General features: G+C 33.3%; 2 protein-coding genes across 2 annotated transcripts in view; one reads left to right on the forward strand and one right to left on the reverse strand.

Annotated features, from left to right (window-relative positions):
* The first annotated feature begins 1,674 nt into the window (after nt 1–1,674).
* Nucleotides 1,675–13,383, forward strand: LOC102804006 (tRNA wybutosine-synthesizing protein 5-like). Its single transcript, XM_085496054.1, has 9 exons — nt 1,675–1,765; nt 4,368–4,471; nt 7,846–8,000; nt 8,743–8,812; nt 9,151–9,195; nt 9,668–9,805; nt 10,777–10,864; nt 12,369–12,485; nt 12,715–13,383. Exons 2-9 carry the CDS (start codon nt 4,385–4,387, stop codon nt 12,969–12,971), a joined length of 957 nt encoding a protein of 318 aa, XP_085352180.1. The 5' UTR covers nt 1,675–1,765; nt 4,368–4,384; the 3' UTR covers nt 12,972–13,383.
* Nucleotides 13,384–15,724: 2,341 nt separating this feature from the next.
* LOC100371107 (armadillo repeat-containing protein 8-like) overlaps nt 15,725–17,423 on the reverse strand; it is a 30,081-nt gene continuing 28,382 nt past the window's right edge. Inside the window, exon 20 of the mRNA XM_002734949.3 lies at nt 15,725–16,610. Coding sequence (XP_002734995.2) covers nt 16,580–16,610 — 31 coding nt within the window. The 3' untranslated portion in view covers nt 15,725–16,579. The remainder of the gene's footprint in view (nt 16,611–17,423) is intronic.

The following is a 17,423-nucleotide window of genomic DNA, read 5'->3' on the forward strand; positions in this document are numbered from 1 at the left end:
CTCCCGCTTTAAATACTTTGATTTTTTATTTATTTTCATGTAGGAGGAAGCCCCGATAGGGCAATTTAATTTTCGTGCAAAACAAGGCCACAATTTCTTTTGTTTTCTTGGTGCATAGATTTCAAGGTTTTTCACATTGTGGGCGAAACTAAAAAAATGTTTCCACACATTTTTACTCTAAAGGCATTTTAACACTGAGCATGTTTCGTTTCGATGTAACGATTATCGTGCTGATAGAATTGTGATGCAATTGACAAACAACACTGCTGTTGCTGTCATCGATAACTAACTTTTCAGTGTCAAAATACACAAACGTAAAATTGTCGGTTAATTAAAAATAAAAAAAGTACCCTGGAAATTACATAAAAATCGGCAACGAGATATTCAAAGGTTAAATAGTTTTAAGTGCACTTTCACCTAAAATGCATGATTTTACCCCAAACCCACACTTAATATGGTATCATATTACATTATTGTAAACCATGCAATTGGAAAGTTTAAATAACACTCTTTCAAATGATATATAACTTGATGGGTAAAAGTTATATTTTACTCGTGTAATTATAGTAATTAGAGCCAATCAAAAATAATGTCTTCAAAACCTACATCTCTACCTTAAAATATATATGATTTGAGTTAGAAAATAGCAATCCCTTCCTAGATGTCAAAGCATTAGATTGTACAATAAATGACTGACTTTATAAACTTACTAGATCTTTTGTGTTCTGTGTTCTATAACCCGTTCAAGCCAGAAATAGTTCTGAAACCTCTTTCAGTGAAATTAGTCCAACTATATACGTTAACATAACGTTATTCCCTCAGTTTTAGTGTATTATGTGCGCCATTTTACTACTGTAACAATAACAATACCTTGCAAAACATAGTCCGCGATAAAATGGTTCGTATTTACGTTTTTACTGAACATTTGACATTAATGTAAAAAATGTCATACAAATTCAGTTGAGGACGAACAACATTTTATCCTAGATTGTGAATTTCTCGACAAAGAAAGAGGGGAGCTGTTTCAAGAAACAGGAATTAAAAATAAACTAAATAAAACAGACAATTTCATTAAAATAATGACGTGCTTCATACCCCTGGCAAAATAGGGGTAAAACAGAAATCAGGTATATGATAGCTATCATCTCTACGTTGGGAGCATCCTGTAACTATCATTAATTTGTTTTTAACATCTTTTAATTTTTATTTTATTTTATAGTTTAGCTACTATATTTTTTTCTTATGATTTGTATTTTATTTACCATACTGTGCCCTCTGATGGAATAGTAGTGTAATAAAGTTATTATTATTATTATTATTATTATTATTATTATTATTATTATTATTATTATTATTAATAAATAGTTCGGATGTCACATACGTTTTTTTCCTCTTTTTTTAGTTCGGTTTCACATGAAACAACCGCGGGAAAATGGCCTTGTGTAGTGAGGTGATAGACCACAAAATTGACAGAGGTACTATTGCGTAAAGCGCAAAGACATATGGGAAGGAGATTGCGCAAAGGCGACACGCCGCCATGTGAGGAGCTCCCCGATCTTAACATTTATGATACAGCAACTCTGATTGGTCTGATTAGTGGCGCCAGCTCCTTGGCGCGCCCAATCAAATGACTCAATTTAGCTGCATTGAAATACAGCTTTTCCTAACACGGTCACGCACATGTTCGTGGCCTGGTTATGAATGGCCGGTTTTAGCGAAACCGTGCGATGGTGAACCACGTAAATATGTCAGATTATACATTGAGGTAAACTTCATGGTTTATATGGATATTCTAATACATGTACACCAAAAAATAATCGCCATCGTGAAAGCCGTACAAGCGTTGTAACACGATCGGTCGCCTGTGGATCGGTATGATGTTTTGGGTTTTTAGCTTGAGTAATTTTCAGGTCATTGCAAGTTTATGACGGCACTTGCCGTGCGACCTTGATTTTGTAAATTTCAGAGGCCGACGTCTTCGTTGAAGTACCCTTTCGTAATTCTAAGAATGATTAAAATTCTACCAAACTCTAATGTTGGCGAATAAACACTGGCGTTATTCTTTGATGTCATGGCTGTATTTTTCTCGCTTTGAACGCTGAACGAAGGTCGTGACACCGGTCTCAAGGACGGAGCTACGTCACTATCCTCAAACGTTGCCTGGACCAATCATAAACAAGAATAGACAATGAATTTTCGGATTAACATCTTTGTTTTCCCCGACGCTGACCGACTTTCCCCCATGCTAACGAAAAAATCTTGTCTTCTACTGACTTCCCTATCCGGCCCGCCTTTGGGGATGCACATTTTTCAGTTTGCGCGTACTGTTTATATACCACCATCGACTAGTAGGAAAACTTGACTTGACTCAACTCGCAGAATGCCTTCATTCGACTTTTGGCGACTCGCAAAGTGCCTCTAGAGATACAGTGTATCCATACATCGAACAAGTGCTGGTTGGTACGACTTATGGTAAAATAGTTTTATATAATTCAAGGCCGAAAGTATACTGTCATGATCTGTGATGTGTGTAATTTAGAGCGGTGAAATGGCCATTAGCTCCTGAATTGATGTGAGAAACAGGTCAAATAGGGTAAAATTAGGTCAAACTCAAAATGGGATGGAAAAAAAAAATTACACGGGTAATGGAATTTGCAGAGTCTGCAATCAGGGCACAGAAGACATTTACCACTTTCTTTATCTTTGTATGTCAATTTATCATACAAGAAAAATAAGTTTTATTTAACATTAGAAATCTCGCTGAGAAACAATGTTGAATCTTCAACACTAATGAATAGTTTTCATTCAGGGGGGTTGAATTTCCTTTTTGGTGATACACTATAGAACATAAATGAAAATGTGGGAAATACCTCATCAGCTTTAATTAGGAAATATGTAACTGATTTATGGCAATATAGAAAAGAAATAATGAATGTAATTTAAAGATATGTATTACTGTTTTCATGATGCCGATATAAAGGTTGAATAAACATTAATTTAATATTATTATAAACATTATCAACTGAATTACTTGCTGCAATAAATTTAAATGAATTCAAAAACAAGACAAGTCACCTATTCACCACCAGTTCCCTCTTTTCCTCACAAATTCACAAAATTTATAGTCTACACTTTCCTTCAGAAGATTGGGTTAAATTTTTTGAGTAAAAACTGAAAATTTACTCAAATGTCGTCTGTTGGTGCCAAAATTAGGGTACATTTCCGGAAATATTGAAGAATATAAGAAAAAAGTCTGGTGGTGAAAAAGTTGAAGGTAAAAAGACTACAGTTGAGTTGTATACATCCGCCAGTATTCATCCGCTAATTAAGGCTTTTCATTCGTCAAGCTGTTCACAATCACCAATTGAAATTATTTATAAATATTTTACAATAAAACATATCTATGCCTTCATTAAAAAAAATGGTACACTTCCATGGTAGCATGAAACAGTATTATTTTGTGTGCCAGCTAATGTACTGTATTAGAGAATATTGGCCAAATATTATTTATTTATTTATTACAACTTTGCAGATATATAAAACATCACACTCAGAACAAGGTAAAACATAAAATGAATATACTGGGGTATTATGATGATGTCTTTTAGCTATAACAAATTATGATGTATTATTATGTAATCTCGCAATATTTTCGCTTAGGTTGACGACTGTAGACATGAGTGATTACTGCCAAGAGTTTTGTATCAATCTCTGAGCCCCAGGTGCGGATTGATGCTATGCTGGCTGTAATCACAAGTGTCTGCTGACGCCAACCTAAGAGAAAATATCGTTGGATTTTATATTAATTACATTCATATATTTCCGCAGTGCGGCATAGTAAAACGGAGGAGTGTTGATCCATGGAACTATTGCTGAAATGACACTGAATACAAATATATCATTGCGTGCACCTTGTATGATAATTTTTTAGTTGCCACAGTGTTATATTTTGTGCGGGCGTCTTGTGTACACTGTATGGTGATTCTGCACGTTTCTCATATTTGCTCAAATTTATTACCGGTAGTATTTTTTTAAAATTTAAACCTTTTTTGAGTGACTGAATAACAATATTGAAGATACACTCGTGAGCTTGCCAAAATGAATAATTGTTACCAAAATCTTTAGTTATCAGTCTGTAAATAACTAGGGAATCTCCAAACATTGCATACAATAAAAAAAAGTTTGACAGTGTGTGACGTCACACTGTGGTAATATCGGTTTTTGATCTGCCTAGTCTCGTGTCACACAGTGGTGATACACAAAGATATCCTGCCTTCCTTTTCCTGTCAATTTTATTTTGAGCATAATGGAGGGTATTATGATCCCTTAGAATGTATTGTTTACAAATCTAGCTTCTTTTTCTGTAGATATACTGTTAATAGTGATGGCAGGTGATTCCACTAACAAGGTGCAGATACAAATTTATAATAACATAACAAAGGAGGATTTTCTCAATAATGTGTATCCCCTGGTAAGATATTTTCTTTTCTTCATTTTTTACTATCCAGGAATGGCAAGCTGGATTCAAAGTTTTTTATATTTTGAATTATAGTGGGTGTGCATATACATTTGTATGTAAACTGTTATTACAGTATGAAATGGGGTCAAGATGATCATGACACAGATGAATGGGGGTGTAAATATATTTACCCAAGGAGTATGCTGCCAGCACCCCCAGACCCTTATCCCTTTTCAGACATTTTGTTATCAATGTATCCCGCTTCTCATTCTCAATTATTTGACATGACATTTAGTTCACCAGACATGACATTTAGTTCACCAGACATGACATTTAGTTCACCTGACATGACATTTAGTTCACTGGACATGACATTTAGTTCACCGGACATGACATTTAGTTCACCAGACATGACATTTAGTTCACCGAAATGACATTTAGTTCACCAGACATGACATTTAGTTCACCAGACATGACATTTAGTTCACCAGACATGACATTTAGTTCACCGGACATGACATTTAGTTCACCAGACATGACATTTAGTTCATCTGACATGACATTTAGTTCATCTGACATGACATTTAGTTCACTGGACATGACATTTAGTTCACCAGACATGACATTTAGTTCATCTGACATGACATTTAGTTCATCTGACATGACATTTAGTTCACCAGACATGACATTTAGTTCACCGGACATGACATTTAGTTCACCAGACATGACATTTAGTTCACCGAAATGACATTTAGTTCACCGGAATGACATTTAGTTCACCAGACATGACATTTAGTTCACCGAAATGACATTTAGTTCACCAGACATGACATTTAGTTCACTGGACATGACATTTAGTTCACCAGACACGACATTTAGTTCACTGGAATGACATTTACTTCCCTGGACATGACATTTAGTTCACTGGACATGACATTTAGTTCACCGGACATGACATTTAGTTCACCGGACATGACATTTAGTTCACCGGACATGACATTTAGTTCACCAGACATGACATTTAGTTCACCAGACATGACATTTAGTTCACTGGACATGACATTTAGTTCACCGGACATGACATTTAGTTCACTGGACATGACATTTAGTTCACTGGAATGACATTTAGTTCACTGGAATGACATTTAGTTCACTGGAATGACATTTAGTTCACCAGACATGACATTTAGTTCACCAGACATGACATTTAGTTCATCTGACATGACATTTAGTTCCCTGGACATGACATTTAGTTCACCGGACATGACATTTAGTTCACCGGACATGACATTTAGTTCATTGGAATGACATTTAGTTCACTGGAATGACATTTAGTTCACTGGACATGACATTTAGTTCACTGGAATGACATTTAGTTCACGGGACATGACATTTAGTTCACTGGACATGACATTTAGTTCACCAGACATGACATTTAGTTCATCTGACATGACATTTAGTTCATCTGACATGACATTTAGTTCACTGGACATGACATTTAGTTCACCGAAATGACATTTAGTTCACCGGACATGACATTTAGTTCACCGGACATGACATTTAGTTCACCGGACATGACATTTAGTTCACCTGGCATGAGATTTATGTCAACGGATTTGACATTTATGTCAACGAACTTGACATCTAGGTCACCAGAAATGGCATTTATACAGTGTTATGGATTTCTTAAAAAACAGTTTATTCAATAGCTGTCAAATATATGCACTATTGTATTTTCCTTTCAGACGATATATAGGTTGTTATACATGTAGTAGCAAGAACTCGTCTCTGTTTCAGATAAAGTGTGAATTCAGAGACTATTAATTTGGGTCTGTCTGTCTATTTGTGCATCTATACAGATGTCTGAGAAATGGTGTCAAATATATATACAACTCCTGCACCTCCATTTCTTGTCCCCATTTCATCCTACTGTAATAACATTTTACATATGCACATCGACGTCTAATTCAAAATGAAAACAGATTGGAATCTAGTTTGAAATTTGATGCAATGACCATGTATGATGACTTACACATTACACTAATACACAAAAATTTTGATTGACAGCGATTTTGGTCCTTGAATTTGCTAAATTCTGATAATTAAACATTTCTGAAACAATAAACCAGGTGATTTCATTCAAATTTTTCATGAGGATGCTTTGTCATATTGGGCTGTAGGTGCATGTCATATGCATGACAAAGTCGACACAGCGGAGCAGTTCATATCGTCGTCAACTTCACAATTTCAACTTCTTCCTCAAAACCGCAAGTCAGAATGTTTTCAAATTTGATATGCAAGTACCTTGGATGGTTCTCAGTTTTGTTCATTTCATGTCAAAATCTCAAATTCTATATTTTTGGTGAATATTTTTGTAATTTTTGGTAAAAAGTGATATTTTCGACTTCTTTTTAAAAACCAAAAACCCAATTGCTTTGATATTACATTTATAGCTACTACTACATGTGGACCTCTCTCAGATTTGTTCATTTTGTGATATCTTTAATTTTCTAATTTTGATGAATATTTTTGTAATTTTTGGTAAAAAGTGATATTTTCAAATTCTTGTTGAAAACAGAAAGTCTGATTGCTTTGATACTATACATATTGTTCATTTTATAATATCTTCAGTTCTTTAATTGAAATGTGCCTTGCTAACAGCAGAGCTATCTCAGCCAACAGGCTGCTTGTTGTGAAATTGGAACAGAAAAGGCCAATAGGTGTCCATTTTGTTTTTATTTATGTCTATGCCGATTTCTCAGTAATATATCATCTTATTCAGTTGAAAGTTTGCACACAAGTACTACATTTGTATGTGACACCGTAGAATGTGTTATTTTGTGATTTCTTCAGATTTCAAACTGATGGTCATTTTATTTAAAATTCAAAAATCAGTCTCTAAACATGTCTGGAATCGTTTCTCAGAGATGAACAGGGCGATTTGATTCCAACATTGTATGAAGATAAGATTTGAACGGACATTTTGTCTAAGATTCTGAAATTGCTGTCAAGTGTGAACCATTTCATTCAAACTTTGTATCAAACATAAGGTTATGTGCATATTGAAGTTGATAGGCGTACAATATATTGAGAGATGCTTATGTACTGAAAAATGTTTGAAAAATGATCTGATCTTATTCCAGCTGTTTCTATGCTTGCATGATTTTGTTTAAACTCAGTCATTTTTGTGCTAAAACTCGTCACATCATTTTGTTTTTCAGATCATATTCAAAATGGCTGACATGTGTTTTCATGAATGCCTTTCCACTCTGACATATGACTCTTCATTGTCAAAGCTTTATACACTTCATAAACTTGCTAACTGATTGGGATTATATAATTCAATTACTTATACTTTTGTCATTCATCTAATATGTACTTTTCAGAGAGTGCCAGTGGTACTGAGAGGATTGGATATTGGAACATGTACCAACACTTGGACCGTTGATTATCTATGCCAGCATGCTGGAAAGAAAGAAGTAAAAATTCATGTCTGTCAATCTGCACAGATGGATTTCCTGAGTAAAAACTTTATTTACAAGTGAGCAAGTTACAGTAAAAAACAGAAAGATATTCGTGGTTGAAAACTGTTGACAATCATGACATGCAATATGACAGTCTAAATGCTGGTGGAACCATGACTCATGGTTGAGTTGTCACATCGCTACAGTTTTACATTTTTCAGGATTTTCAATGTATATTGCTAACAATATTTAAACAATATTGAGAGTGTAAATTGTCTTCATTTTCACAGTGACTGTTACTATGACATCAGGTACCATATGTTGGATATTTTCAAATAAATCAAGTACATTGTGAAATGTATCATAATAAAGCAATGACATTCAAGTCAATTCCTAAAGAACTTGTGGAGTTACAATAACAATGGTATATATATTTGCAGAAATAGAATTCAGCATGGCTGAAGTGAATCCCAACACTCCAATCACTGGTGGCGATCTAAATCTTGTTCCTGTCATTCCCACTTTTATCACTGCAATACCCTAATTTGCATATATCAAAACATACAATATGATTAAAGATGGTTTGAAGTTAGAGTTGCACATGGGGGGGGGGGGCAATAATAATTTATTAATTCTTGCACGGTATATAAACTCACATTAATTTCTCGTATGCAGTTTCGATTAAATAAAACAGACTTTGACTTTGATTTCATTAGCTAAGCATCACACATGTAAATATTAATATACCTGCACCTTGTAGTTTGAATAAAAACCTGCCTGCATGGGTAGATCAGAACTCTTGTGTTTTATTTAATACAGAACACTGCCTTTTGATGAGTTTGTAAGACGAGCAGCTCAGACAACTCAATCCCAGTACTTCATTTGTCCAGTAAGTACCATACTCAAATCTGTAGTACAATACTTTAATTTATTAACAAAAATTAGAAATAAAACATTTTAGAATTGTAGTACATTGCTAAACTTATTATTATGCACCAAACATCTTCAGCAAAGTATGCAAAGAAAATCGTGAAGCAAAGAACAAACTTTATGGAAGATTTTTACACAAATAATAAACAGTAAAATCACACAATTATCCATCTATTAGTCTAGAATGAAATTGTCATCATTACACTTTTCTAACTTTTTTGTTTGTTTAAATTCTTTTTAATCTTGCATATCCTAGTTTCAGTATTCTTTTTCTTGTCTTCCAAACTTTGTCTCCAGGAAGAAAAATATTATCTTAGATCACTTGGAGATGATCCACGGAAGGTGAGAACTTAGCAAATTGTTAGAATGTCAGTTTGATATTTTATTACCCACTCGTACTATCATTTTCTGTCAATGGGATCCAAGCCATTAAGACACATGGAATTGTATAGCACAACACAAGCATACATGTATTGAAATGAATATCTCAGTTTTTTTTCTTTGGAAAATGGTACTCTTTGCAACAAGGATAACTGGAACGTTTATGTGCTCTGAGGATAGCATGCAAGACTGGCAGTTTTATGTCATCTTCAAAAGAATGTCATCCCAAATACGAATGCAGTGAGCTTAGCAAGTGAGAATGTACGTTTGTTTGCACTGCTGTGTGTGTGTGTGTGTGTGCAGTTAACTGTGGGAGTCCAACCCACTGTGTCTCTGGTGATGAGCGATTAACACATCAGTTATTTTTGTACTTGGTTGCCATGGCATCAAATTCATTCATTATAACTTATCTTGTGTTTGTTCACTGTGACAGGATGTTGCTGATATTAAGAAACAGTACCCATCCCTTTGTAATGACATCATACTACCAGATTTATTTCCTCAAGATCATTTCACTTCCAGTGTGTTTAGAATTGCATCAAAAGGCACTCAATTATGGACCCACTATGATGTAAGCATGTAAAACTTCTTAATGGGCTACTTTTGAAAAAACTATTCATCTTTAGTAATCACAATTTTCGGTTGAATTTTAGTAAAATCGTTGAGCAAAAATTTATCCGAAAAAGCAACTTAAACTGGAAAAATCTCAGGAGAAAAATAAAATTTGTCTAAAGTTTTTCGTTAATTCATATTGTGTGTGGTCATTATTAAAAAAAGAGATATGATTTCTGAATGAATTCTCTGTACTTGGTAGACAGTTATTTATATGTGTTGATTATACGAGTATGGAAATCTCTGTTTTGAATCAAATTCGCTAACACATTCACTGACCTTTTTACCACCAGACTTTCTCGCTTAACTTTGTTTGCAATTTTTTTTCTTATATTTTTAATGCGAATAAACCCTAATTTTGGAACCAACAGACAAAATTTGAGTCAATTTTCAGTTTTTACTCCCAATATTCTGAAATAGAGTGCAGAATATAGATGAGACGGATTAATTTGTGATGAAAAGAAAAAACTGGTGGTGAAAAGGTTAAACATGAATATTATGATATTCAATGAACCACATTAGCTGCAAATATTTCCCATTAAACAACAGTGAATGACATGCACGATGGTCATGTGACAAGGCACAATGGTCATGTGATAAGGCACTATGGTCATGTGATAAGGCACTATGGAGCAATTTCAGATAAATTTAGCTACTGTAAAATACTTTAGTTTAGCTGGAATTAATTTTTGCTGAAAAAACTGTTTGGGTATTTTGTATGGAATTTATTTTCACTGGTTTTTCACGAGTTGAATGTAAAATATAGGAAAAAATGTATATTCACTGGATTTTATTTTCACTGAATCATTCCTCCAGCGAAAATTAATTCCAAGCGAAAATAAAGTATTTGACAGTATATGAATTAAAGAATAAAAATAGCTTTACGATATATATTAACAGTAATAATACTACAATATTTGTTTTTGTTAGATAATGGACAATTTTTTGATTCAAATCAGTGGACTCAAGCGAGCTGTTTTGTTTAGTCCTAGAAATGCTACTGATATGTATTTAGCAGGTAATTGTGGTTTTATTTATTTGCTGTTATTGTGTGCGTCATAAAAAAGTATAAATTTGTTAAAACAAATATTATATTAAGTGTTTATAGATGTTTTATAATTTAAAAACCACTAGACCAATCACCGTATGTTTAGGATGCTTGGTTGTAAAGAGGCCAATGTCTGAAGGACACCTGCAAAGACTCGTTTACCATTACCAAATTTTCTTTAGAGCAATGGAAGCATTTTTGAATAAAGCAGTGGGATCTTCTCAAAATTGTCAATATTTAAACAAAGTCTTACCTTCATGAAATGCAGTTACAATACATGTCTAGATATGAAACTGTCAGGTACAACTGATACCCATTTCTAATACTTTGTTTCAACATCGTATGTTGTCTTCATTTTGTTTCAACATACATGTATATTCACTACGTTCAATTACCCACCATAGACTTGTCAGTCAAAATGACTATTTTGAACTGTATGGGCTTCGCCTGACCTAGATTTCTCTCTCCGTCATTGGCTGAATCGCAGAATAATGCCTACAGTTCAAAATAGTCATACTGACTGACCGGAGTTGATGGTTGGTATGAACTGTGAATTGGCGGGTTGAAAACCCTCTGCCTGAGTTTTGCATTTTGTTTCAACATAGTATGTTGTCTTTCATTTTGTTTCAACATAGTATGTTGTCTTTCATTTTGTTTCAATATAGTATGTTGTCTTTCATTTTGTTTCAATATAGTATGTTGTCTTTCATTTTGTTTCAATATAGTATGTTGTCTTTCATTTTGTTTCAATATAGTATGTTGTCTTTCATTTTGTTTCAATATAGTATGCTGTCTTTCATTTTGTTTCAATACAGTTTGTTGTCTTTCATTTTGTTTCAACATAGTATGTTTTTCATTTTGTTTCAATATAGTATGTTGTCTTTCATTTTGTTTCAATATAGTATGCTGTCTTTCATTTTGTTTCAACATAGTATGTTGTCTTTCATTTTGTTTCAATATAGTATGTTGTCTTTCATTTTGTTTCAATATAGTATGTTGTCTTTCATTTTGTTTCAATATAGTATGTTGTCTTTCATTTTGTTTCAATATAGTATGTTGTCTTTCATTTTGTTTCAACATAGTATGTTGTCTTTCATTTTGTTTCAACGTACATTTTGTACACGTGTTTTGCATTTTGTTTCAATATAGTATGTTGTCTTTCATTTTGTTTCAATATAGTATGTTTTCTTTCATTTTGTTTCAATATAGCATGTTGTCTTTCATTTTGTTTCAATATAGTATGTTGTCTTTCATTTTGTTTCAATTTAGTATGTTGTCTTTCATTTTGTTTCAATATAGTATGTTGTCTTTCATTTTGTTTCAATATAGTATGTTGTCTTTCATTTTGTTTCAATATAGTATGTTGTCTTTCATTTTGTTTCAATATAGTATGCTGTCTTTCATTTTGTTTCAACATAGTATGTTGTCTTTCACCATAATGTACTTTTTTCATTTTCTCTCTTGCTATTTTCAGGAGATAAATCTGAAATTATAGACATCGACAATCCTGACATTGCGAAGTATCCTAATTTTATAAACGTGCCTCGATACGAATGTCAATTACAGCCCGGTGATATATTGTTCATTCCAGGTCAGTTCATCCTTGTATGGTATAAATTTTACTTTCATTTGTCACAAAAAGATGCCGTTTTGATTTCAATTTTTTCACATTCTCTGTAAGAATAACTAATTTTAATAAAGGCAGGGAAATCTCGCATTGTTTTACAATCGTTTCAACTTTGTTAACTAGAAAATACTTTATTCAAAATATATGAACCTATTGTAATAAGGAAACTTGTTTATTTCTTATTTTCCTGTAGCACTTTGGTTTCATAACATGACATCATTAGACTTTGGTATAGCAGTCAACGTATTCTGGAGACACTTGAATGACAGCTTTTACGATAAGAAAGATGTTTATAGCAACAAAGACCCAGTTATTGCCACAAGAGCTAGTCAGATTCTGGACCGTGCTTTAAAAACATTGGATGAATTGCCCGAAGAATATAGAGACTTTTATGCAAGAAAAATGGTGACTAAAATACAAACAAAATGTTATTCTAAACATCTTGTCTGAATTATATGGTACAATCATTTTTATTGGTTCTCTACTCAATGCTACTCAGGTCAGCAGCCAATTGAAAATGTGGTTGTTAATATATAAATTTTATCTGGTGAAATATAGTAACATGATTATAAACTGATAAAACATGCAGTACGGTAACTGTCATTTTGTATTAAATTTGTCTGCAGACATTCACAGATTGCAAACACACATCGTTTTGTTTTATTTTTTAAGTATTTTGACCAATTTGCTTTTTAAAAAAAAATTAACTTGTGCAATCTCTCTCATTACTTAAAAAATGCTTTTAATTATGTATTGTACATGTGTTGACTGCATGTTTGTGGTGTACCAGTTTCTATTACCATCAGTATCAACAAGATGTTCAAAAAACTGTTTTTGAATAAAATGCCTGTATGTAAATTTAGTCATCAGTGATTAATTATTCAATTTGAATTAATCATATGACCTAGCATCCAACCATATTATTCTCGTTTTGCCAACATCAATATGACATTTAACCTAAACCCGTCACAACTATGATATGTACTTGTTGGACTACTTAGGCTGATCAAAATGATTCCAGTGCCTCTATTTAGACTAAATTTTGGACCAAGTTTATGCATATTAGGTATCAGTCTGTGGAAGCGAAATCCCAAAAACTTCAGTACAAATTACATCTGCTGGCCGTTCATCCTAACCTCTACGCCATTGCTTCTTCATTGATATTTATATACTGTGGAATACTTTATTTTCGCTAGAATTAATTTTTGCTGAAAAGGCGTTTTGCTTGGAATTTATTTTCATGTGAAATATAGGAAATCAAAGAAAGCTTAGAAAGAACTCCCATGTGCTGAGAGTATTGGAGACACATTAAATATAATTCAAAATTACTTAGCTGAAAACCAATTATGCAAATCAGAAAATTAATATGAGCAGATTTGAGTGTAAAACTAATGAGGTCTGCGCAATGTAACAGAAAATCTACGTTTCCAAGTTTAATTGAAATGTGATTAGAATCAAAAAATTATGAATTATTATTCTTATTAGGGAATTAATATAAACAGATTTTTACCCCAAACTAGGTTTGTACATTGTCCTAGAGCATCTTTGTACTAAGTTTCATTGAAATGGAATAATTAGTACTCTAGATATCAGTGTTAGCTTAAAATTGGTTAATTATGCAAATTAGGTAATTAATATGTACAGATTTTAACTCACAATTATCCAGGTCTGTCTATTGTCCTACAGCATCCATGTACATTCTTTGATATGTGATGTTTAGTACCCGAGATATCAGTGTGAAAGTTGGTTAATTATGCAAATTTGGTAATTAATATGCACAAATATTTACCGGAAACTAATTGGGTCTGCATAATTCTAGATTCATTGAAATGTGATGATTAGTACTTTAGATATCAGTAGAAAAGTTGAAAATTAATATGCACAATTATTTTACCTTAAAACTAATCAGGTCTCTGCATAGTCCTAAAGGACTATGTACCAAGTTTCATTGAAATGTGATGATTACTTGAGATACCCTGAAGCTGAAAATTAACTAATTATGCAAATTAGGTGATTAATATGCACAAATATTTATCGGAAACAATCAATCTCTGCATAGTCCTTGAGTATGTAAGTACCAAGTTTCATTGAAATGTAATGCTCACTACTTATATCAAATGCTGAAAATTAATTATGCAAATTAGGTAATTAATATGTACTGATATTACCATAAAAACTATCAGGTCGGTGCAGTGTCATATGACATCTATGTACCAAGTTTCATTGAAATGTGATGATTAGTACTTGAGATATCAGTGGAAAAACCGAAAATTGACTAATCATTATGCAAATTAGGTAATTAGTATCCACGGATTATTACCAAAAACTAATCAAAACCTAGCATTAGTTCAGAGCATGCATGTACAAAGTTTCACCAAAATCCAATGAGTGGTTGTTTAGATATCAGTGGAACAATCATGGAACAGCTAAAAATCAGCTAATTATCATGCAAATTAGGTAATTAATATGCACGGATTTTTACCAAAAACTAATCAAATCTGCGCGTATGTTCAGAGCATCTATGTACCAAGTTTCATCAAAATCCAATGAGTGGTTCTTTAGATATCAGTGGAACAGTCACAGAACAGCTAAAAATTATCTAATTATCATGCAAATTAGGTAATTAACGAGCATGGATTTTACCAAAACCTAATCAAATCTGCGCATTGGCCCAGAGCATCTATGCACCAAGTTTCATCAAAAACCGATGTATGGTTCTTGAGATAGCAGTGGAACAGTCGGACACACATACACTAACTGCAAAGACTCCCATATTTATTTTCACGGAATCATCCCTTCAGCGAAAATAAAGTATTCTGTATTCACACAGGAGCTTTGCGCAAAGTTTAACTTTCATTTTATTACAGTGATATCACTAAACTCCCCAATGTTTGAAAGATGAAGTTCATTATTACTTAGGAAGCCAGGTCTGCACTTTTTTTATTTGGATCCAGCTTATATGCAATTATCATACATCACAAGAATTTATTTGCTATGGAATCAGTTCAGACAGCAGATATTGTAACAAGCAGCCTCTCTGCTGTTAGCAATGCACATCTCAATCACGAAATGAACAAATTTAAGAGAGGTCTACCAAGTGTCAAAGCAATCAGGCTTGTAGTTTTCAAGAAGTCGTTGGCGCAGATGCTGGACAATTACTTGTATGATCTGCAAAGCTAAAAAGTGAAGTAACATAACACAGGTTACAAGATATGGCAATTTTATTCATCCCATATGTACAAAGCAACTACAAATAAAAGAAATATACAGTAAACTATGCTTCAACTTCCAAATGTATATAAGGTTGTTGGTGAAATGCCTTGCTGCTTGAGATATACAAGGAAGTGTAATAGAATTGTGTTCAGTAAAAAACAAATCATATTGTTTCAATGAGGTGAATATAACAGATGTGTTGAGGGTGCAGTTCTATGGAGCATACTGAGCTAGCTCGTAACCAAGGTGATACAGGCATAAATTATATAAATAGTTCATTTAAAGATGAAAACTAGAGTAACAAATTAAGAGTTTAAAATCAATTGAAATTTGTTTTATAAGTTATAAAAAAAAATTAGATTTTTCAAGATAAGTTCTATACACAGTACAAATTATTAGACATGATTGATGACTTTAACCAAATAACCTGCAATACCTAATGAAAACTTTTCCGAAACTGTACATGGCATTATGCCTGGTACAACATAGATGGACTTGCCAGGCCAACCTGAATTTGACTATTTTACTTATTAACAAATTAGAATGAGACGAGCCCATTCTCAGCATAGAAGTAGTTTGAATCAATATTAACCATCCTTTTTTCTGGAATGACTAATGGCTGAATGAAGGCCAGGTTGGGTCATATGGCAATTTGGTGGTTGCCAGTTTGAATCACAGATGTTGTACTTTCTTTAGATTATATATACACCATGTGTAATTCCTACACAAGCCAACATGGCAAGTGAACATAAACTTTAAAAAGTTGCACCAATATTCTGAATTTGACCGTAATTAGAATGTATCCATTAAAGTCAGGTCCAATAGAGGTACATTTCCCGTTCTAGTCAGGTGAACTGTTGTAGTGCTGTTTTCACCCTGAAACGCAATTATAAGGTAACTGGTTAAAAGCTCAAATCAAACAAATTTTGGGTAATAATAAAACTAGACCTCAACAAGTCATTGTCAATGACACGTCCCCGTTCCGTTCATATTTGAGTGACATATACATTCAAAGCAGCAACAATATAGATGTTGAACTGCATTCAGTAAAACAAAATAGCCACCAGTCAGCCATTTTCAACATAATCCAAAAAAAAAAATTAAACTAAATTTGCCCACGCATGACATAGATTCAGTTCCAGTATGGTGAAAATGTGCAATTTTTGTGAATTTTTGACCTTAAAAGGACTAGCCCAAATGCACAGGCATATGTATGATATAATGTATGATGTGTATGTGAAGTTTGAACTTGATCTGTCCAGGCATGTCCGAGATATGGATCGAAAACTAAATTCTTTAAAACAAAATGGCCGCCAGTTGGCCATTTTGAACTTGATCCGAAGAAAAATTGGTATGCATCAAGCTTATATTATGTTTAATATATGCACTAAATCTGAACAAAATCCATCCATGCATGACTGAGATCCGGTTCCGGAATTGTGAAAATACGTGATTTTGATGCATTTTCGACCTTAAAATGGCCATTATTCAGCTATTGTTAAGCGGATCATGAAACAAATGCACATATCTATTTGTGACATGATGTACCATGTGTGTGTGAAGTTTGAACTTGATCAATCCAGACATGTCTCGGATACGGATCCAGAACTGAATTCTTTAAAACAAAATGGCCGCCAGTCGGCCATTTCGAACATAATCCGAAAAAAAAAATGACGTGCATCAAGGTCC

The sequence above is a fragment of the Saccoglossus kowalevskii genome, chromosome 22, assembly GCF_978046115.1.
Source record: "Saccoglossus kowalevskii chromosome 22, keSacKowa6.1, whole genome shotgun sequence".
NCBI lineage: Eukaryota > Metazoa > Hemichordata > Enteropneusta > Harrimaniidae > Saccoglossus > Saccoglossus kowalevskii.

Coding starts and splice junctions, on each gene's coding strand:
- LOC102804006 (XM_085496054.1), top strand. CDS start 4,385: ATGGCAGGTGATTCCACTAACAAGGTGCAGATACAAATTTATAATAAC. Junction 8,001..8,742: donor AGTAAAAACTTTATTTACAA/GTGAGCAAGTTA, acceptor TATTTAATACAG/AACACTGCCTTTTGATGAGT. Junction 10,865..12,368: donor TACTGATATGTATTTAGCAG/GTAATTGTGGTT, acceptor TGCTATTTTCAG/GAGATAAATCTGAAATTATA.